The sequence below is a fragment of the Myodes glareolus genome, chromosome X, assembly GCF_982192425.1.
Source record: "Myodes glareolus chromosome X, mMyoGla1.1, whole genome shotgun sequence".
NCBI classification, from domain to species: domain Eukaryota; kingdom Metazoa; phylum Chordata; class Mammalia; order Rodentia; family Cricetidae; genus Myodes; species Myodes glareolus.
In genome coordinates, this window is record NC_142053.1 from 103,902,639 (window position 1) to 103,926,235 (window position 23,597).

Sequence of the window (23,597 nt, forward strand, 5' to 3'; positions counted from 1 at the left end):
ATGTTGTTGTCTTTAAGCCTAGAAACTGAGCAATAAGTTCTTTCTTAAATATAAGATAAAGTGAAACAAGAACATGCTCATCTTAAACATTTCCTAAATCAGTTGAACAATGGTCTTTATTTCAATCCCTCTGAGTACTCACTCTCTATCTGCTGAAAATTTCCATTCTTAAGTGGTTACATCTGAACCAATAATTCATCTCTTCAACTACTAAGTCCAGATCTTCTCACCTTCCCAATGTTTCTCTTTAACTTTGTGCCTTATTTTGTTGCCCTTTTTATCCACAAATGATTCACATCTTTTTATCATATTCATCAAGTTGACATCATTTGCAAGTAAAATCAGTCAGTTCATAAAACTTTAATAATGAACTTTTGTATGAACAGTAGATATTATGTATGCCCAAGGATATAAAGAACACACTTTAAAATAAGCTTTAAATTTTATTTTTGAAGCCTAAATATTTGAAATAACTCTTTACCTTTATGGAAAATGTTATAAAGATTTATATTTGTTTCTGAATTTTTGATTGATTGTATTTACATGACCTGACATGCACAACTGAGTAGCTAAATAATCTAAAATTACCTAACTTCAATACTAGTCAGACAAATTTTAACTATTTCCAAAATGTAGCCTGTACTGAGAGAAATGGCTATGGTTAATTAGCTGTCATTTGCTTCTGGTTTACATTCATATAAACACCTTGTGTCCTAAAAATCTCACTTGCACTATAATTGGCAGAATACCAAGATTCTAATACCAGCCTTAAATATCTTGAATTGATTATGCTACTAGAACCTGTAAGAAAATTTACATAGTCACATCACAGAAGAAGGGCAACAATTGTAAACAGAAATTATGCTAATTAAACTTTTCTTTGCTCTTTGTTATGAAATTTGTTTCTCAGTTCTCAAATGTTTTATATTTGTTTTCGAATAGTGTTCCTCGTTTATTTTATTTTATAACTCATTTCCTCTAAAGATCAGATAGCAAAAGCTTTTTTTAAAATTACAGAATTGCTAAAATCCTGAGGTGAATCTATTCCAGAAGACTACCTATTTATGAATTCCACTCCCTGAATCAAGGCGATAATTTAAACTATGCTAGGACAACTATTAGATATAAGTGTTCATTAAAGACAAGATATGGTTTATTATACACGTCACCTGAGGAAATATGAAATATTACCTTCTTTGAAGGGATTGGCTAAATCCCAATGGTTTAGAACAACCAGATATTCTTTTTAAATCAGTCATGTAAAATAAACTTCGGACATATAAACACAAGGAACTTACATGACACCTGAAGAGTATAGTAAGACAATCATTTTTGGATACAGATAAAATTGTTGATAGCAAGTACAAGACCTGCTTAGGCTACATTGTGAGACTGTGTCTCATAAAATAGGTTGAAGATTTAGATCGGGGCAGTGTGCTTTCTAAGCATGGATTAGGCCCTAAATCTCATCCCTAGCACTTCCAAAAAGATATGATACTAGAAAAAGCATTAAGAAAGAATATGAAAAAATGTATTTTTAAAGATACAGTATACAGATATAACTTGCATTTAAGCATGTCCATTAAGAGACAACGTTTTATAGATTTCCTGTTAGCACTTATACTATCTTGAATTAACTGTAAACCAATTTTTCTTCTTTTTGTTGGAATTTTAATCTTGGAAACATTCATTTGTGAGATGAATACGTAGGACATTTACTTATTGTTTTACTTAATGACCACTTTTTATTTGTAATGTCATCAATGAACACAAAGATTTTTTCTTTTATTGAAAATTTTTTTTCTCAAATACTATATATCCTGATTATGATTTCTCCTCTTTCTAGTCTTCCAAGTATCTCCTCACCTTCCATCTGGATCCATCCCCTTTCTGTCTTTCATTACAAAATAAACAGATTTCTAAGGGAGAATGAAAAATTGAAATAAAATAAGATGAAACTAGTACATAAAAATAGACAGAATATACAATCAATAAGAAGAGCTCCCCAAAAACGGCACAAGAAATAGTTATGTACTACAGATAGATAGATTGATAGATGAGGAAAAAATAGATAATTTTTTTAAAAACAAAAGCACTAACAAGCATTATAAGGCATGGAACCTCCAAAAATATCATTAAGCCCATCTGTTGGCCATCTACTGTTAAGCAGTGATAATTTCACATCTAGACATATCCCTATGTACCAGTGTCTTGCCTGAAGTAAGGTACTCAGTAAGATACCAAAAGAAAAATGTAAACAGTAACTTAACCACAAACCTTTTGATTCATTGAATGGTGAGTGAGTGTGTGTGTGTGTGTGTGTGTGTGTGATATTTATCTTTTTAAGGTCTTGATTACCTTACTCAGAAAGATTTTCTGTAGTTCCATCCTTACCTCCAAATTTGACAATTTCATTTTTGACAGCTGAGTAATATTCCATTTTGTAAATGTTTCATATTTTCTTTATCCATTTATATTTTGAGGGATATTCCATGTAGTTTCTAATTTCTGACTGGAATGGATAAAGCTACAGTGAACATAATTGAGCAAGTGTCTCTGATGAGTTGTCCTCTGGGTATATGCTCAGGAGTGTTATAGCTGAATCTTATTCCATGTCCACTCCAACATGAACTCTCACTTGTATAACTGATCTTAGTCATTCTGACAGATGTAAGAAACCTCAAAATAGTTTTGATTTGCATTGCCCTGATGGTTATAGATGTTGAGTATCTCCAAGTATTTCTTGGCCTTCTAAGTTCATTCTTTTGAGATTTCTGTTTAGATCTGTTCCCAAATTTTAATTGAGTTATTTTTTCCTGATATCTACTTTTTAAAAGTTCTTTATAAATTTAGATATTACCCTATGTCACATGTGCCACTTGTAAAATATTATCCAATTCATGGTTCAAATGATGACGCCCTTTGCCATGCAAAAGCTTTAAAGTTTCATGAGGTCCAATTTGTTAATTGTTCATATTAGTGCCTGTAGTAATGATGTTCTGTTCAAAAAGGTTTTTTTTTTCTGTGTTGAGTTGAAGGCTATTCCTCACCTTCCTTTCTGTCTGAACCTGTTATCTCTTTTTTGATCATTTCTTTTACTTAAAATTTTTTCCTCCCCTTCTTCTGCCCCTCACGTCCCCCATCCACTCCTAAGAAGGGCAAGGCCTCTTCTAGGAGTCCCACAAACAGATCAAACCATACAATTGCCACCCACATTCAGAGGGCCTAGTTCAGTGCCATAGCTGTCAGTCCAGAGTCCTTGAGCTCCCACTAGCTCCGGTCAGCTCTCTCTTTGATTTTCCCCATCATGATTTTGACCTGCCCTCTACATCTGCTTTCATCAGTAATTGGATGTACATTCTATGATGACTGTTAGAGTAGTCACTAGTCTAATTATAAGGGAAGGCCAGTTCAGGCACCCTCTCCTCTATTGCTAGGAGTTTAAGCTGAGACCATCCTTATGGATTCCTGTGAATTTCCCTAGCACCTGGTTTCCTCCTAACTCCCAATGACTCTCTCTAGCAAGATATCTCTTTCATTGATCTCCCTTTCTGTCCCTCCCCCAACTCAGCCATCTCAATCTCTCATGTATCCATCTTCACCACCTCTCTCCTACTGTCCCACTGCCAGTTTACCTAGGCGATCTTAAGACAAACAAAAAAAACTTGGAAGACATCACTAAATCCCTAAAAGAAAGTCAAAAAAGCCAAGAAAAACAGTCAAACGACTGGTATCTGGTTTTATGTTGAGGCCTTTGATCCATCTGGAGTTGAGTTTTATTCAGTATGATAAATATGAATCTATTTGTATTCTTCTACATGCAGCAGTCCAGTTTGAAAAGCACCATTAGTTGAAGGATGCTGTCTTTTCTGGTGTATATTTCTAGCTTCTTTATTAGAAATCACCTGTCCATATGTGTGTGGATTTATCTGTGGGTTTTCTATTTGAGTCCATTGGTCAACTTGTCTGTTTTTGTGCCAATATCATGTTATTTTTATTATTATATACAATTTGATTTACAGATGGTTATTTTAGGTATCCTCAGTGATTTGCATTTCCATATGAAGCTGAGCGTTTTCCTGTCAAGATCTATGAAGAAATATGATGGACTTTTTATGGGGATTGCATTCAATCTGTAGATTACTTTTGGCAAGATGGTTATTTATACTATGTTAATAGCACCAATTCATGAGTGTAGCCAGTCTTCTGACGTCTTCTCCAATTTCTTTCTTCAGGGACTCAAAGTTTTATCATACAAGCCTATCCTTGATGTTATGTTGTGTTTATTCTATGAAATATAATTGTTAATCCTGTTCTCCATCTGTTTTTTTAGTCTGTATCTTTTTTATTGGATAACTCAAAACCATTATTGTTGAGATTTATCAATGACCGTTGTTTGTTGATTCCTCTTATTTTATTGTTACTGTTTTTTATGTGTTTGTGATTCCACTCTTTTGATTTGCTCATCTGTGATCATTTACTCCATTGTGATTTCCTGTCTGTGGTTAGCAAAATTTGAATGATGTTGTCTTTCTAGTACCTTCTGTAGTGTTGAATTTGTAGATGTATATTGCTTACATTTTTTTATCATGCAATGTCTCATTTTCTCCATCAATTCAATATTCTGATTGAAGTTTTTGCAGGTACAGTAGTCTGGGCTGATACCTGTGGCTTCTTAGAGTCTGCAACACATCTGTCTAGGTTCTTCTGGGTTTTAGAGTCTCCACTGAAAACTCAAGTTTTATTCTAATAGGTATGCCCTAATATATTGCTTGTTCATTTTCCATTTCAGCTTTTAATATTCTTTCTTTGTTCTAGTGTTTTGATTATTATGTGCTGAGGGGAATTTATTTTCTGTTGTTCTGTATTCTTCTTGTACTTTCATAAGCATCTCCTTTTTTAGTATAAGGAAATTTTCTTCTATGATTTTGTTGAAAATATTCTATCAGCTTTTGATCTGAGTTTCTTCTTCTTCTGTTCCTATTATTCATAATTTTTTCTTTTCATATTGTCCCAGATTTCCTGGATGCTTTTTGCCTGGAATTTTTTTAACGTATTCTTTGATTGAGGTATACATTTCTTCTGTCATACCTTCAATGTGTTAGATTCTTTCTTCCATCTCTTGTATTTAGCTGGTGAAGCTTGCCTATAAGGGTCTTGTTCCTAAATTTTTGATTTCCAGATTTTCCTGTTTAAGTTTTCTTTGCTGATTCTATTTCCACTTTCAGGTCTTAAAATGTTTTATTCATTTCCTTCTACAGTTTGCTTGTGTTTTCATAGATTTCGTCAAGAAATTTATTCATTTCTTCTTTCATATCCATAAAGGCTATTTTAAGCTCTTTGTTGTGTGTTTCAGCTACACTGCAGTTCTCATGTCTTACTGTAATAGGGTTGCTGGACTCTAGTTAAGACATATTGTTCTGTTATTAGTTTTGTTTTCAGGCTGGCATGTAGGCATCTCGGTTTAGAAAGATTGTGATTGTAGGTGCTGGTTTCTGTCTTGTCTTTGTTGGGTAGGTGTATTGTTCCTTGGTTTCTGTTTACCTCTCCAATTCCTAGGAGGTTATGGTGTCTATGTATTTATTGCCTGGTGAAGAATTCATTTGGGATCCTGCTAATTCTGGCCACTGATGGTTCCTAGTAAAATGTGTTTCAATCAATATATTGTGTGCTGACACTTAGGAATGTGGAAGGACTTGAGGGTTCCTAATGATATCTATATGAGGGATGAAAGCAGGGTGATCCACTAGGATCTACTTAGTCCCCTAGGAATTGGGGTAGTGAGTGAGGAGAAGCTACTACAAGTGTTCCTTGAAGACCTTGGAATGAGACTGTGAGAATAGATATGGAAGAAAGGGGAGAGATGGAGTTATGCAGTTAGGCTATTTGTGTCTCTGGCCTTGGTGGCTTGTGAGTTCTCAAGGAATGCCTGCTAGAGTTGGTGGGTGGGATAAAGCGATTATTTACAAATCATTTCAATTGTTCTATGTCTTCATTGGCTATAATTAACATAGTAAGAGAGTTATAAAAGCTCCCAGGGTACACAGTTTCACAAAATGCATCACAGAGAAAAAACAAGGGTGAAAGACTAAAAGGTTGGTGGATGCATTTCTAGTCATGGTGAGACTCTTAATTCCTGGTGAAGGGGTTCTCCTTCTGGATAGAGCAGCCTGTAGAAGTTCCTTAAGCAGGAGGAAGGTCAATTGGAGGCCTATGGGTGGTCTCTTACTAGGTAGAGGAGCCATAGTTCTTGGATGTGCTGGCAGAAGTGAAATTCCCTATCCTGCTGGGGACTTGGCCTCCAGCAGTGCTGGCAGTGGCAGGAAGCACAGCAACTGCTACATTGCTTCTTTCGTGTGGAGTAATGACCTGCTGGAATGTACCACCTACTGCTTTGACAGGGCCTGATAATCCACCAGGAGCTTGGGAAATAGGTTTACCGGCTGGTATTCATGCCATCTGTCCTCCCAACACCAGGAACACCTGCAGCACCACATCAGCTAGTGGCACATGAGCAAGAGATGACCCTCCACGGTCATGGATACCAAGTTTCCCCATATCACAAGACCAGACCAAAGACTATTTTTTTTTACTCTCTAGCTTTTTTGCATTCCTTGGCTTGATCTTCCTGATTGCTATAGTCACAGAGATCCAATTCCTATGCTTGTCAAAAACCTTAAAGTTACCAGTCAACCCTCTTCCATCTTGTAACACACACCTCATTCTATAGACTATTCTATTGACTATAGTAAATATGCTGCAGCTGCGTCTTGCTACTCTTTCCCACACCTTTGATTGCTGTTTCACAATAGCTAACTGTTGTCAACAAAAAATTTTCAAGATCTTTAATACTTAGGGAGGACTATAAATCAAGGTATGTTGCAGGTTCTCTTAGAAACTATATAAGCTTGATAGATACTTTGCAAACAGTGGATAAGTCCTGTTTTCCTTGACCTCTACAACTTTGAATTTCTAATACTGCTTTAACCACTTTTTGATGGATCTACTAATAATGTATGTCTCCATTCTGCCTATAAATCACCACAGGAACTTGCTACTACTGAGAACATCATTGGTACAGATCATAATCTTGGTTACTCAATGAGGCTGTCCTGCTTTTGACCTGGACTTCACCTCTGGCTTATGCTGTTTAGTAGTCCTTCTCAGGTGTTAGCAATTGTAGCATGAATTCTAATTGGTCTTAATAATTAAAACTCAAAGTCAGATATAGGGGTTAATGCTGACAAATCAGAGAAGCAGAGCACCCAGTCACTAGTTTTTACCTCTAATGATCCTCAGACCGAATGGGCGAACTTGTCTCTAGGAATCCTTAGACCAAATGGGCAATCCTGTCTCTAGAAATCCTCAGACTAAATGTCCTGAGTGTCTGTCTCCTCCTGCCTTATATTCTTCTCTCTGCTCAAGTATACCCCTTCCTGTCTCCACCTCCCTGGTGCTCTGATTAAAGGTTTGTGACTCCCAAGTGCTGGGATTAAAGGTGTGAGCCACCTCTGCCTGGCTCTGCTTCACTGGATAAATCTCTTGTAGTCCAGGATAGCCTTGAACTCACACAGATCTGTCTGTCTCTGCCTCCAAGGAGCTGGAATTAATGGTGTATGCCACCATTGCTTGCCCTCTATGGCTAACTAGTGGCTAGCTCCAGGCAAACTTTATTTGTTAGATTACTAACAAAATATCACCACAAGCAAACTCTTGCTTGATCCATCAAGTTGAAAATCACTGAATAACCAAGCATCAGGCATCTCCAACTCCCTCCCCTCTCTGTGCCACAAACATATTTTTCAATTAGTGGTTCTTTTGTGGGTTTATAAAAACCCACTTCAAACAATGTATACAGTCAAATCTTTTCCCTTACCTTCCTAATGTTATATGTTATGTCTGTATCTCTGTGTATGTGTACTTGTAATAAAATAAGATTAAGACTTTATTGAAATGTCTTTATTGAAATGAAAAAATAACAGCCACTAAAGAAAAGAAATAGCAAATAGTGGTGGCCAAGATGCCAACAAGGGGAATCCCTTATGCACTACTGGTGAGACCGAAAACTAGTTCAGCCATTATGGAAATCAGTATGATGGATCCTAACAGCACTAAAAATAGTTTTTCTGTATAATCCAGTTATACTGCATACCTGACTGTTTACCTGAAGGACTCCATGTCAGCATATTACAGAGAAACTTGCACATAAATGTTTATTGCAGCACCATTCACTATAGCTTTGGAGCCAATCTAGGTGTCAGAAAACAGGGATTGTTTTCGTTAAGGTTTCCATTACCCTGATGAAACACCATGACCCAAACAACTTGGAGAGAAACGGGTTTATTTGACCTAGGCTTCCACATCATTGCTCATATTGGACGAAGTCAAGACAGGAACAAATACCGGGCTAGGACCTGGAGACAGGAGCTCTTTCAGAGGCCAGGCAGGAGTGCTGGCTACTGACTTGCTTCTCATGAACTGTTCTCCCTGCTTTCTTATAGAATCCTGGACCACCACCTGCCCAGAAATGGTACCACTCATAATCACTCCCAGTTCAATCACTAGTTAAGAAAATGCCCTGTAGGTCGGCCTATAACCTCATCTTACAGAGCCATTTTCTCATTTAATCTTCCCTCCTCTCCAGTGAATCCAGCTTGCATCAAATTGGCATAAAACTAGCCAGCACAAGAATGGATACTTTTTACAGCCACAAAAATGAAGTACATTATTATCAGGAATCAACTAGAAATAATACATTTGAGTGAAATCAGTTTGTCTCAGAATGGCAAATATTGCAAGGTTTCACTTATTTGTAGTTTCTAGATTTCATATAAATAAAATCGTATATGTACATATGATATCAAAGTCAAATCATAACTCTCTGAAGAAATAAAGAGGAACAGTGATAGCGAAGGGGAATAATGAAGGTGATGGTAGCCGAGTACGCAGGAAAAATGCTCAAAGTACATTATATTCTTGTTAGAAAACGTCATAATGTGACTCTGTACAAAATTCATTGGAGAAAACATTAAAACGTTTTATAAATCCTGAAAATCAAGTATATGTTCAATTATGTTAATCCTATTCCTTTTTCTTTTAAACAGTTTAAAGAATGGAAATTCCACCTCTTTGGAGTAGGGCTATTCCCCAGCCCTATAGATGCACAAAGAATAACCACAATCCTTGGTCTTCAGGCATCTGTCATGATACATTTCAAAAATCCTACCCGTGAAGCTGTTTCCATTGATCTCATATTAACAAGTAGGTTCTTTTTCTTACATTTTGTGGATATCTATCTTTTTATTTCATTGTAGTATAAAAACATATTATAAAATAGAAAGCATAAAAAATAAGAGGTAAAATTTGATTGCTGAAACACACCTCTTAAATGGTGGATCTAGAATCTATGTGTCAAGTAGTCTTTTGATCTTATTTTTAAATCCACATATGAGTTAGCTAATACATAAGATTCTTATGATTTTTTTTAAATATTTTAGTTCTTATTATGCAAAAGTTTATAAAAATTCTAATGATACTGTTTAAGGGTTCTGAGACCTCTCAGACCAATAACTCATAAAGTATCCCACACTTGGCACTGGGACTTCGTTTAACCCACTACAAGCTAGTAGGTATTCCTCTAACACATTCTTCTCATCTCTCCCACCCCTCCACACATCTCCCTGCTTAAATTTTTCCATTGCAGTTATTCACCCTCTCCATTTTCATATTGCCTATTTTCTACTATATCTCCTCCCTTAAAGACTTTTCTTCCCTGCATGCCACAACCACCAATGGCCTCTTTCTAGTTAGTTTCTTGGCTTCTGCAGTTATTCCAGGTTAAACTCACCAAGCTAGAAGTTTCAGTGTAGAAGCTGCTGATCATGGAAAGCATTTTTCATTTATCCAGACGCATTGAGAGTTTTCAAAAGAGAATCTATGCTTCATGCATTCATAAAATTTGATTTTACAACGTTTTATTGGCTAATTCTAGAAGTATTTTGGGACATTATGTAGATAATGAGAGATTAGATTGTAGTTGAGAAGCACAGTCCCAAAAAATTGAAACCAGTTCCAGTGGAAAAGTCCATGAACAAAGGAAGCAGGCAATCATGTGGTATATCCCTCAAATTTTCCCCACATCTGAGAGAACAATTGGTTCTTGAACAAGCATAGCATTTCATACAGTTACTTTATTTCCAAGTAGCTTTAGTATCTTGCATAAAATAAATATTTCTAAAAACATTTATATATTATTGATACATTTTATATGTCATGTAGGTATTTTTCAAAATAAAATCATCATGGCTATAGTATTTGGCTCAGAAATTAAAAACTTTTTTCATGTACTCAACTGGTCTGAGTATGACAACAAACACAATTATTGCATAAGGACAACTTTGTCCTTATTCACAAGGACATGATTAATGAGTACTTTTGCCTTCCACTAAAGCATAAATTTTTGCTGTCTTCTAAAATTTACACGTGGGAATGTGAACTTAACTTTAGCACATTTTAATTAACATATATTGATCACTTGAAATTGAATGGCTGATATACAGTTATGTTTGAATTAGGTGATACATGATCCTCATCCGTTATTTAGACATAACTGTCCCTGATCCTTTACTAAGAACTTCCTCTGTACTTTAAGTTATCTTAAAACAGAAAATACTGTGCTACTGTTAATGTGAGCTGCCACTCAATTGCCAATAACTTGAAATCTTTCTGAGTGCTTTTCTGACTACAAGAGCATTTTCTCCCCACCCAGAGTAAGCTGGAGGTGCCAATAAGTTGTTATTCAATCTACCTGTGGATGCCAGGGAATAGTGAATGAATATCACAGTCCACATATCCCTGGATAATAGTATTCTTCTGCATTGTATATTCAGCGTAAATTGTTAGTTCTCCTTATACATGGACTTCTAATCCCCTATAGCAGGAACTTATGTAATAGTGTACAAGTTATGCATTCCCCAAGATCACTTCCAAAATAACCATTTCTAAGGAAACTAAAATATCAACCCCCTAAAGTAATCATTATATTCGATTTTAAACATGAAAAACTTAAGGGACAGAGAGAGCCACCAATTTGTTTATGATCACTGAGCCATTAAGTGAGGGAGTAGGAATGAAACCTAAGTATACAAAGGCAAATCCCTGAGGAACTTTGTGTATAACTTCTCAGCAGACAAACTTGATTGAGGAAATGCTGAAGTAGCTGAATGGACTTAGAATCTTTCTTTTCTCTGAGAACCGTGATGTCTATTCATGAATTAAACTTAAGGAAGCCCAAATCTCTGTACTAGAAGCATACTACATATTCCACCAGTCACACTTAAGAATTGTATTAAGTCAGCTTCACACTTTGGGTATTTCACATACTCATAGCTTCAGGTGACAAAGACATTTTCATCATGATGTGTTGGAGATGTTAATAAAAGCATTTCTTGTAACATTGCATGCCACTGTTTATACAATTTTTGGAAACTTTTTCAGGTATTTATGTCAGGAAGAAGCCTTTTTGACCTATTAGTGAATTGTACCTTATGAAGCCTTATTTCACTTTATAGATTTTTCTATAAATTGACTACTCCCAAAACATTTTAGACTTACCCAGAGTAGATGACTTGCCATTGCTTTATTTCGTTCCTGAACATTGGTTATTTTCTTGGGGAAAAAAGAAAACTATTATTCTTCTTAATTTATTAACAGTTTATAATATATTTAAATCATTTCTACCCTTTCATTATTGTCTCACCACCACCCATTCTTACAAAGCACCTTTTTTCACACACCTCAATAATAATTCAAGTTCATCTCTTATTGTTTATGTAACAATGTGATTCCCTTAAGAGTATCGTGACAGATGAAGGCATAAAGGAACATGGGAGCAACTCAAAAATATTAATTTTATACTGCTTTTTATTGTGGTAATAATATAATTCTCTATCGAGAACTTTCAGTTTAGAATTATGTAAGGCAAGCTATAGAAAATGAATGATTCAAGGGTCCATGCATATATTACTCTGTGCTTATTTTAGAAGGTAGCTACAGAAGAAAACAGAGGAAATGGCCTAAATACCCTTAGGATTAGAAAAAATTTTTTCCTAATGTAGATCATCAATGATTATTTTTAAACATAAAAATTCATAGAAAAAAAATTAAATGTCCTAGGAACCTAGGATTTGTTTATAACAAAATATAAAACTCAGTATGCCCCACACTAGAGCCCTATGAATCTTTTCTCAGTTTTGCAGACAGCTGTTAGAGGTTTTCCATTGTAAAACCTCTCTTAGGATTATTCAAAACAGGGGCTGGAGATATGGTTCAGCTGTAAGAGACTGCTCTTCCAGATCACCCAGGTTCAGTTCCCAGAACCCACATAACAGCTCAAACCTGTCTCTAATTCAAGTTCCAGGGCTTGTGATACTTCCATACAGGCATGCATGCAGGCAAAATACCAATGAACATAAAATATAAATCAACTTAGAAAAAAACTATTCAAAGCTATACAACAAATAAATTGAACAGAATATTGCACTAGTCATGTCAAGATATCTTCTTCAGTATTACCTAAATGTCAGTTATGGGTGGTGCATTTGAATCCCAGTGATAAGGCTCTAAACTAGAGTGACATTTGCCACTTTCTTCCTTTGGATGCCAGTTTTTCCTTCATCCTATCACGGTCTCCAAGCAATGTTCCTCAATGCCACTTTCTCACTGTCAGCTCTTCTGACACCTCTATATTCCATTTTGCCATCAAAGAGGGACTTCACCTAATCCATACCTGCTAGGGAGTCCTTTGTTGACCTTGTTTGGCTTGTACCAAATGTGTGTGTGTGTGTGTGTGTGTGTGTGTGTGTGTGTTTAATGGTTGACATCCATAGATTCAGTTCTAACAATCATCTTTCATCAGTGATTATGCCCTCATCCTCAAACTCATTATCCCCAATTTCTGCCCTGCTGGTAATTAGTTAAGAAATGGAGAGAAGCCATGGTAGATATAAGAGTATGAGTTGGAAAACTGGAAATGAGTACGGGGCCTATGATACACATACTACTAATTTAAGGACACATTTCAAAAATATGTTGGTTTCCTTGCTCCTATGAACAATTTCAGACATGCTCATTTATGAGATTTTTAATATCAGGATTTACTTTAATTGGCAGTATTATTCCTTCCAAAAAGTATTTCCATTTTGACATGGGTGTTGATATATCAAGAGTTAAATATAGTTATCTACTAATGACCATCTATTATAACCTAAAAACTATTGGATATACACTTCAAAACTATCACATGCATGGATAACAAATATACCAATACACAATTTTTGATTTTCAATTGCATTTTGTTTGTGGACTTTCCATATAATTATGTATTTGAAAACTTGTATTGGTGAATGAAGCAATAATTGATATGTACAAACTAAGCATTTTCATTATTTTCCTACTGAAATAGCTATATTCTAGAGATTATAAAGTCTTTTTACTTTATCTAAATATAAGTGCAATGGGAATTTACTTAAAATCGTTGAATAAAATTGGACTCTGCTTCTGACACCAGTACCTTATTGAAAACAATACAAAAGGTAAAGATGTGTATACTGTTAACATATTAACATAATATTAACTTCCATTTTCAGTATTGATAAATGTAACTAATGTATGATGATGCAAATGCTGTCTCTGGAGACTCTCGAGATTATACCAAAACACATTCAAAGTTAAAGAAATATTTTTGTTAAGTATAATAATAATCACCATAGATTGCTAATAAGAAAAATATGACTTTATACAATAGTACAAAATATAGATATAGGAAGAATCCCCAGATCTTCCAAATCACTCCTAAACTCAGATCTTCAAATTTTATGTATTTGAATAAATGAAAAACACTGTTACAAGATTTGAGATTTATGACTGGAAAATTCTTGCATCAAACAAAAGACCTTTGATATATCAATTTAAATGCATTATCTGTCTTTGATTTCTCAATGAAAAAGCTGTTTCAAATACTGTAAAGTCAAAATAAAATAATTGTTAATGCTCAACTTCCTTAAAATCACTTTTTTTAGTTACAGTTTATAAATCTTGATATTTACAGCTATTTAATTTGCCAATTATTCTGATTTATTAGTTCTGGTTAAGATCTTGTCATTATAATCTATTCCAGTGCAGTTTGCCACACAACTACACTTTGAGAAGACTGATATTTATATAACAAACTCAAAGCATCTTTGAATCACTTCTATAATTAAATATTTCTCAATATTCCCTTCCAAATATGCATATTGACATTTTACTAACTTATGCATCTAGCCTATTTTATATGTAATTAATGTATGCTTCTTTATCTTGAGATTAATCTTACCATTAATGTCACATAAATGTTATATGTGTGTATATATACAAATGTATGTACATACCTACACATACATATGTACATATACACCCAGTATACATTAAGAGCTCTAATCCATTTTTTGATGAATACATTATCCATATATGTTGAAAACTTAAAGCTTCAATAATTTGTGAATCAATTTTTAAATATTTTGATGGTATGTAGAAAACTAATTGTAATGTTGAGCATGTTCTTTAAATATGTCGCTTAAATTTCATATCAACACATATTTTGAAACATACTCATGTAAGTTTTAAAAGGACTCAGTTTAATTTCCATTTCCATAGAACTTTATCTTCTTGAGTATAATATGTCTTTGTTTCTTAATTAGATAAAGAAGAACCCAAGAATCTTGAAATTGACCATTGCTGGAATAGCTTCCTACATGAGAATTCTGCCTTCCGGTTTAGCTCCCTGAGGCGTTCACATGGTACAGGATTTCTTTCTTATATTCTGTCATTCTGTACACTACTGTATTTAAAAGATATTCTGTATAAGATTTATCTTGTTTTTGAAAACTTCACTGTTCTAATATTATGCCAGTTAAAAAAGGGTGTATTAGTAAGGAAAACTTTAGAAGATTATAAAGTTTTAAAAGTACACATATTTATAAAATGATTACAACATTCCATAATGGCTTATTGCAAACTCAATTCAAGGTGTAAAGATAGATTTTCCACATATTAATCACACCGATATCTACAAAATATGAAGAAATTTTAAAAAATAATACATCTTAAAAATCTAAAGTTTGGGCTGGTAATATAGATCTAGTAGTATGTACATGCCTTCCCCATGTGAGGTCTGAGGTTTAATCCCCTGTGCTATAAACCAGTAAAAACCACTATATCTCAAGAATTATGAATTTGCCTAGAATAATAGTTATTAAATGATGATAATCAAGTTTATGGTAATATGATAAATCTTATTTTAACAAAAATCAATTAGTTGAAGTCAAAAATGACTGTTAACATCTCCCCACTGTGGGATGATTGTCTCCTTGTATATATTTTAATCATCTGTATAAACATCATTTTTAAAGCAAAGATGTTGTTTATTAAGAAAATGAAAGCAACTCCAACCAGAGGCATTAAACTAAGAGATGATTGGAATAAAAAGATTAAAAATAGAATTGGTCAGTCAATAAAGTGTTTCCTGTGCAAGCAGAAGAAACTGAATTCACTATCCAGAACCTGTGTAAAAGCCTGTGTGGCAGCACACAGCTCTGATCCCTACAGTGGGGAGTTATAAGCATGCAGAATCCTGGAACTTGCTGCCTGGCCAGCCTAATGAAATCCTTGAGCTTCAACTTCAGTTAGAGAAGTTGTCTCGCTAAATAAAATGGAGGTGATTGAGGAAAGAAATACCTAATGTGGAAATATGGTGTCCATTTACACATCCATACATATGTATAGTGTCACATACTTGTTGACACACAAACATGCACATATGGTAGACACACACAGACTTGAGGGGGAATACACTTGTAAGAAAAGAAAGCATGCTATTCCATAGACTTCAGGCTTTTCAAAGAGAATTGCAATATGGCTAGATCAGAAACTCAAATATAATGAATTAACTAATATGAAACTATTATTATTATTATAATCTCATTGAATTCAGAAAAAATGAAATTTGAAAAAAATTAACAACATTTTATTGTCTCTGAGTTAGGGTCTTCCTTTTTTCTTTTTTTGGGGGGGGTGTGGTTTGAGAAATGGTTTCCTTGTGTAGACTTTGCCGTGGCTGTCCTGGAACTCACTGTATAACTGACCTCTAACCTAGTTTTTGCTATCTCATCCTCACTCACACTCTAGCCAGGTTTTACTCTGTCCTACATGCGTTGAAGCCAGGCTTTTTTTCTGTTCTATAGGCCTCGAGGTACAGTCCCTGAGATACTTTTTGCCCAACATATACACATATACATGTAGATGTAATGTGTATACATACATGCACACATTAAATTTTAATGTACTTAAAATTGAGCACTTATGTACATTAAGATAATCAGAAAGAAATCAGGACAAAAATACTGAAGATCACCTCATCCAGATACCAATTCTATAAATGCTATATCTGGATGAGGGTTTCATGAGACAAAAAACAATAAAAGACATTTAGAGATAGTAACATGGTCGCTGATATATAGTTGAATTATTTGAGAGGAAATTTAATGTAATTTTGTAGTATCTCTTTCAGTTTAATTTTAAGAGTCTTGTAGGTTAAAATGTCTAACGCAGTGTTTCTAATGATGTGATCCTTTAATATCGTTCCTCATGTTTTGATGACCCCCACCCATAAAATTATTTCATTACTACTTTGTAGCTGTAATTTTGCTTCCATTATGAATTATAAATATCAGATATTCAGGAATTCACAACCCACAGTTTAAGAACCACTGTTCTAAGCCATGTGTTAAAATCTGTCTGGTTCCTTCTTAATAACAAAATTCCTGTTTTATACTCTATAAACATTAGGTTTCTTACAATGCTTGGTTTTGATTTGTAAAAAACAAGTGATTTGAAGTTTTTGATGCATGGAAAAGTTATCTTCAGTCTTAGGCACAAATTAAAACGTTCTCGCTTGAAACATTTAAAGTAAAAATTGCAGGACATACAAAATATGGTGTATAAGAAGAGTTTAAAGCAAAAGTCAACATGATCCTTTTGCCTCAGCATCTGCAGCAGCTGGGATCCAACATGAGAAAATTTGCCAGGAGTGCTCGTGAAAATGAGTCCCAGTTGATCCTTTTTTTTTTTTTTTTGGATATAGAAATTAGTGTATTTAAAGTGAGATTACCCAGAGTTGGAAAGAAAAATACTGCATATTGTTGCAAATATGGTTGACAGAACATCCAAAGTTGGCAGCCAAACAAAAATAGGTACCCCCTCCCTATTTTTGGAATGGGACTGTATATTCTGAGTCATTGTATGTCAAAAGTATATATTTTTAATATTTATATTGTAAAAAGTTAAAGTTAAACTATCACCTTGAATCTCTGAAGAGATTTTGAATTTTTTAATGGTGCTGAGATTGCTAAAAACTATAGAGACTTTTAAATTGATCAAATACATATGGCTCTATGAAATGACCACAAAGTTATTGGGAGCTAGAGAGTAAAATTGAACAGATTTAATAAGAAATGTCCTATATAATCTCATGTATTTTAATACTTGTGACACTGTATTGGAAAGTTATAAAATGTAAAGGTTATAAAACCTAATGGAGGTTCAGTCTTGTTAGGGAAACTAAATAACTGGGGGTGGGGGTGTTATATAGACTCATGTCACTTCTGGTTCTTATGCATTGTGTTTGTGGTTAAAGACGGAATTTTTCCGATCCATGCTCCAAATGCTTGATGACAGCTGACTCCACCGTTTTGGATTCTCCTCCTAGAAAGTGATCCCAATGAAATCAGGAACAATACAAGATTATCTACTCTCTTCATATCTATTCAATATAGGTCTTGAGGTCCTAGCTCTGGGTTATGCATTATCCCTGCTATGTGAAACTGGCAGCATCGAAGGGAGACCACAGGGCTTCAGTAAACACCACCTCTCGCGGTCCTGACTTCCTTTTTCATGCTCTCCCTCCTTCTGCTCCTCATTTGGACCTTGGGGGCTCAGTCCAGTGCTCCAATGTGGGTCTCTGTCTCTATCTCCATCCATCGCCAGATGAAGGTTCTATGGTGATATGCAAAATACTCATCAGTATGGTTATGGACCAAGGCCAGTTCAGGCACTCTCTCCTTTGCTGCCCAGGGAACAATCTGGGGACCTCTGCTTGGGCCTGGGAACCCCTCCAGAATCAAGTCTCATGCAAACCCTAAAATGGCTCCCATAGTTGAGATATATACCTCCCTGCTCCCATAACCATCCTTCCTCCCTCCTCCCCATCCATTCCCCCAAGCTATCCCCAATACTCCCCCTCTCCTTTCTCTCTAGCCCTCTCCCCTTACTTCTACCCCTCCACCCCCCATGCACCCAAGTTTGCCTGGCAATCTTGTCTACTTCCAATATCCAGGAGGATAACTACATGATTTTCTTCAGGTTCACCTTCTTATTTAGCTTCTCTAGGATCACGAATTATAGGCTCAAAGACCTTTAATTAAGGCTAGAATCCACTTATGAGTGAGTACATACCATATTCCTCTTTTTGGGTCTGGGTTACCTCACTCAGTAAAGCATTTTCTATTTCCATCCATTTGCGTGCAAAATTCAAGATGTCATTGTTTTTTACCGCTGAGTAAAACTCTAATGTGTATATGTTCCACACCTTCTTTAACCATTCTTCTATTGAGGGGCACCTAGGTTGTTTCCAGGTTCTGGCTATTACAAATAGTGCAGCTATGAACATAGTTGAACAAATGTTTTTGTAGTATGATAGGGTATCTCTTGGGTATATTCCCAAGAGTGGAATTGCTGGGTCCTGAGGGAGGTTGACTCCCAGTTTCCTGAGAAACCACCACACTGATTTCCACAGTGGCTGCACAAGTTTGCATTCCCACCAACAATGCATGAGTGTTTCCCTCACTCCACATCCTCTCCAACATAGGCTATCATTGGTGTTTTTGAGTTTAGCTATTCTGACAGGTATAATATGGTTGTTTTGATTTACTTTTTCCTGATCGTTAAGGAGGTTGAGCATGTCCTTAAGTGTCTTTTGGCCATTCGAAGTTCATCTGTTGTGAATTCTCTGTTCAGTTCACTACCCCATTTTTTTAATTGGGTTAATTAGAGTTTTAGTGTCTAGTTTCTTGAGTTGTTTATATATTTTGGAGATCAGACCTTTGTCTGATGAAGGGTTGATGAAGATCTTCTCCCAGTCAGAAGGCAGCCTTTTTGTCCTTTGCTTTACAGAAGCTTCTCAGTTTCAGTAGGTCCCATTTATTCATTGATTCTCTTATTGTCTGTGCTACTGGGGTTCTACTTAGGAAGTGGTCTCGTGTGCCTATGTCTTGTAGACTACTTCCCACTTTCTCTTCTATCAGGTTCAAAGTGGTGAGATTAATGTTGATGTCTTTAATCCATTTGGACTTGAGTTTTGTGCATGGTGATAGATATAGATCTACTTTCATTCTTCTACAGGTTGACATCCAGTTATGCCAACACCATTTGTTAAAGATGCTTTCCTTCTTCCATTGTATACCTTTAGCTCCCTTGTCGAAAATCAGGTGTTCATAGGTTTGTGGTTTAATACCCGGGACTTCTATTCGATTCCATATGTAGACTTCTCTGTTCTTATGCCAATACCAAGCTGTTTTCAATACTGTAGCTCTGTAATAGAGTTTGAACTCAGGGATGGTAATGCCTCCAGAAACTCCTTTATTGTATAAGATTGTTTTGGCTATCCTGGCTTTTTTGTTTTTCCATATAAAGTTGATTTTTGTTCTCTCAAGGTCTGTGAAGAACTTTGATGGGATTTTGATTCTTCCATCCTTTAACAAACATCCCAAAGAATCATGAATACTGACCTAGACTAGTATGCTAGGGTAAGAAGGGCATGAGACAGCTGCCATTTGAGAAAATATTCCACGAAGGGCCATGTGGAGAGGCCTTCTCATGCCTCTTCCCTCCATGTTCAGCTACAGGGCTAAATACCACACTGTTCCCACCACTGGACCCCTCCATGTGGCATCCAGATCCAATGCCCACTCCACTCCCTTACCTGGATATCCCTGTGTTCTGCTCTCCCTTCCTCTTCCACCCTGACTCAGAAAGACCTGTCATGATTTCTAGATGTGGATTTCCCCAAGCACAACCCAAGGGACTTGCTTCGGGACTGTCATGGTCATGATGGAGATGCTTTCTCTGTTGGTCCCTGGTGAACAGTCCATCTTCTTGATATGGGAGAAGAGCAGTCATCTAGGCATTTCTTGTTGTTGGTCTCTGGGTCCCTGCCCCATGTGAATGACTCAGGAGATGAGTTATTCCTTACCTGTGTAATAAACACCAGGAACCCAACTGCTGCAAATGCTGAGGCAAACGGATCACCAGTCCCAGGTCAGCCTAGGTCACACAGCAAGACCCTGTCTCTAATTAAAACAAATTTTAAAAAATACAATAAAAAAGCCCAAGAGGAAAAAAAAGCTGGCAGTCAATGTTAACCTTTAGCAAACAAACACTCTTTGCCTTAACAGCAGACATCCTGGCAGCCACTGTGTACAGAGGAAAACTTTTAACAGTTGTCTTCTGCCTCCCAGCTTTCCAGCTAGGCAGATACTGGGGACAAAGGTTAGCTTCTAACAATTGCCTCTATGGGACCTTCTGCATGTATTCTCTTAATTTTTAACTGTGCCCCTATGTGACTCTACCCTCTGCTTAGCTTTCATTTTTTCAGGGACAGTAAAAACTGGTTGTGTCAGTCACAGACTTTCACAAACATCCTGAGTTAACATCCTAATTTCCTATAACCAAAACTTGTATAACTTAAAATGTAATGTGACTTTCTTTAAGCCTGACCTCAAGGTTGTAAAAGCTCATTGACTCACACCTGGTGTTTGATTTTGCTATAAGAGAAGGCCCAAAACCAGCCTTCCTTTCCAGTTTCAGAAGCCTAATCTCTGGCTGTGGTCACGCTATAGCTGATAGATAAGCTTTGTGTGCCCCACGGTGATTTTTTTTTCATTCCATTTTTTTCTGGAGAACACTTTCTTCTGGTTTAATAGACTTTGGTGGTCTGTCGTCCATTATTGCATGACCCTGGACCCAACATATATTATGCTCTTAAACACACAACAAACAAACAGTGCTACTATAAACTGCCACACTTTCTAGTTCGTATGTGGGAAGATTTAGCAAAACTTAAGAGTTTCCTTGTTCTATAATCACTCTAAAAAACCTTAGTGTTCAATTTTAACAATTCTCAAGTTCAAAGATTTTTGAGAAGAAGCTTCTTATCGCAGAATAAAATGTGTCTTTGAATAAGGTTTATGAAATTTAGCAGAAAGATTTAGAAGCATTTATGACTTAACAAAATGTGATTTTTTGTTTGTTTGTTTAGAAGGAACTTTGAAATACTAATGGCCAGTACAAATATTAGAATATTACTTTCTGATATTAAGATTATGGTGTAAAATAAGAGAGAACATGTGGCATTTGTCTTTCTGGTCCTGAAATACCTGATTCATTGTATTTTCCAGTTCCATCAACTCAACTGCAAATTTCATGATTTCATTTATCTTCTTAGGTAAATAGAATTCCAATGTGTATATGTACATTTTTGTTATCCATTCATTAGTTGAAGGGCATTTCAGTTGTTCCCATTTCTGGCTGTTGTGAATAGAGCAGTAATGAACAGAGCTAAGCAGGCATGTTATAACATTTAACATTATATTTTGTGTTTTACAGGAATTGTGGTACCTCCTAAAGGAAATTTAGATATCCCAGTGTTATTTATACCTACCACTATGACATTATACAAAACAATGGTTATTGTTAAGATGAAGAGAGCAAACAAAAAAAATTGGCTTATTGACAATTTTGATGAACTCAGTGTAGAAGCTAAGAGGTAACAGTTATGATATAGAAAGTTAATAGTTTGTGTTTTTACTGAACTTAATGTGCTAGGTTTTCTTAATGTGTGCTGCATATTCAACATAATATTCAGTATTTTATATTATCTGAAAAACTGCAACTCATATGTCCAGAAAAATAAAATATGTGTGTTAAAGTTACAGTAGTTGACAAAATGTATACAAAGGGAAAATAGTGACTGACTGCTAAAACAAAAAATAATAACTTGAGGACAACCTTCATCAGCAGCTTGTCTGAGAGAAATAGAGAACTTGCAAGAAAGGCACTTGCCAAGTGATGAAACACTGCACTAACCAGGGTGTATCATTTCTTTATCATTGCTAGGATGAACTTAACTTCTTTGCCTATCTTAAAGTTAAGCATACTTCAGTAATAGTACAAAATTTAAATGTTTTCCCTGCCTTTATAGTTGGTTCATCTAGAAACCCTGATTAAAATAGAAATCTTAGTTTATCATATATTCACATGTTTCTCCACATGACTTTACTATGACTCAGTTTTTATCCATTCTTTTAGGCATTTCACCATTTCTACAGTCACAATTCATTATAACATGCACATATAAATAATCCCAGTGAAAAACTACAGAGAAAATAATCTTGTTTTTAAAAGTTATTGAGAATTATAGTATAGTTGTCGTGAAAAGCACAGAGCCATTTTGAGGGTGGTGTCCTAGGAAGCAGATACACAAGTCACATGCACAATAGTTCAGTAGTTAATATTTTATCTTGCAAGAAAATTCAATCTTCAGAAATAATCAGCCAACTTTTCCAAGTTCTTTTCTCTACTAGATGAGATGTATGCTCTCATTTTAACTGCTATCACCTTAAAATAGAAGTTTTCATTCCTTTGAAATCCTGCAATTAATAGTGGTTTTGATTTTTTACTGCATAATTTAGGATGTTACCCATATGAACTATTTTACCTCTCATCCACCATTTAGTTATAGCAATAAATACGAATGTGCTCTTGAAATGTAGCTAACTAAAACTCCTGCATTTTAACTTACATGTCATGATGACTAACTTTGGAATAAGACTTCATTGCTCATGTTTGTAACATCAACAGCTTAAGAAAATGTTTTCTGTTCTGTAAATTTGTCTGCCAAAATATAATTGCAAAAGGTTTACTAAAATAACTTCAAATTAATAAAGAATACGTTTTTCTTTTGCATTTTTTGAAATTATACTTTCATCATTTCCCTTTCTCACGCAAAACTCTCCTTTGTACCCCACCTTGCTCTCTTTCATATTTATGATCTCTTTTTTCATTAATTGCTGCTACATAGATATGTATATGTAATAGTAATTATATATAAAGCATAATAAGTATACTTTACTAATAGTAGAAAATTTAAATGTTTGTATATATAATTATTACTTCCTAAGTCTAGATTGGTAGTATTTCTATTTTGTATTAACTCTCCTTATTTTAATTTGTAAATAGTTTTATTGGGGTAGACCGTGGGGAAATTCAAGCAATACACTGGATGTACCCTATCATTGGACTTCCACAGGCACCACCCCCTAAAAGTTCTGCAGGTAAGTGTATTTTACACAGGAGAGAAAAAGCACTGAATTCCAAGAGGCTTCAACCATCCCTTAACCCATATGTGCAGATGTAGGCCCTAGTGGTGAGAATGCTACAACATTACT

The 23,597-nt window shown here is 35.3% G+C and overlaps 1 protein-coding gene and 1 pseudogene across 1 annotated transcript in view; one reads left to right on the forward strand and one right to left on the reverse strand.

Annotated features, from left to right (window-relative positions):
* Positions 1-23,597, forward strand: part of Cfap47 (cilia and flagella associated protein 47) — a 274,541-nt gene that overhangs the window by 223,928 nt on the left and 27,016 nt on the right. The window contains exons 57-60 of the mRNA XM_048427634.3: positions 9,105-9,261; positions 14,739-14,837; positions 21,757-21,916; positions 23,389-23,483. Coding sequence (XP_048283591.3) covers positions 9,105-9,261; positions 14,739-14,837; positions 21,757-21,916; positions 23,389-23,483 — 511 coding nt within the window. The remainder of the gene's footprint in view (positions 1-9,104; positions 9,262-14,738; positions 14,838-21,756; positions 21,917-23,388; positions 23,484-23,597) is intronic.
* LOC148117430 (small nuclear ribonucleoprotein-associated protein B-like) lies at positions 6,184-8,541 on the reverse strand (annotated as a pseudogene).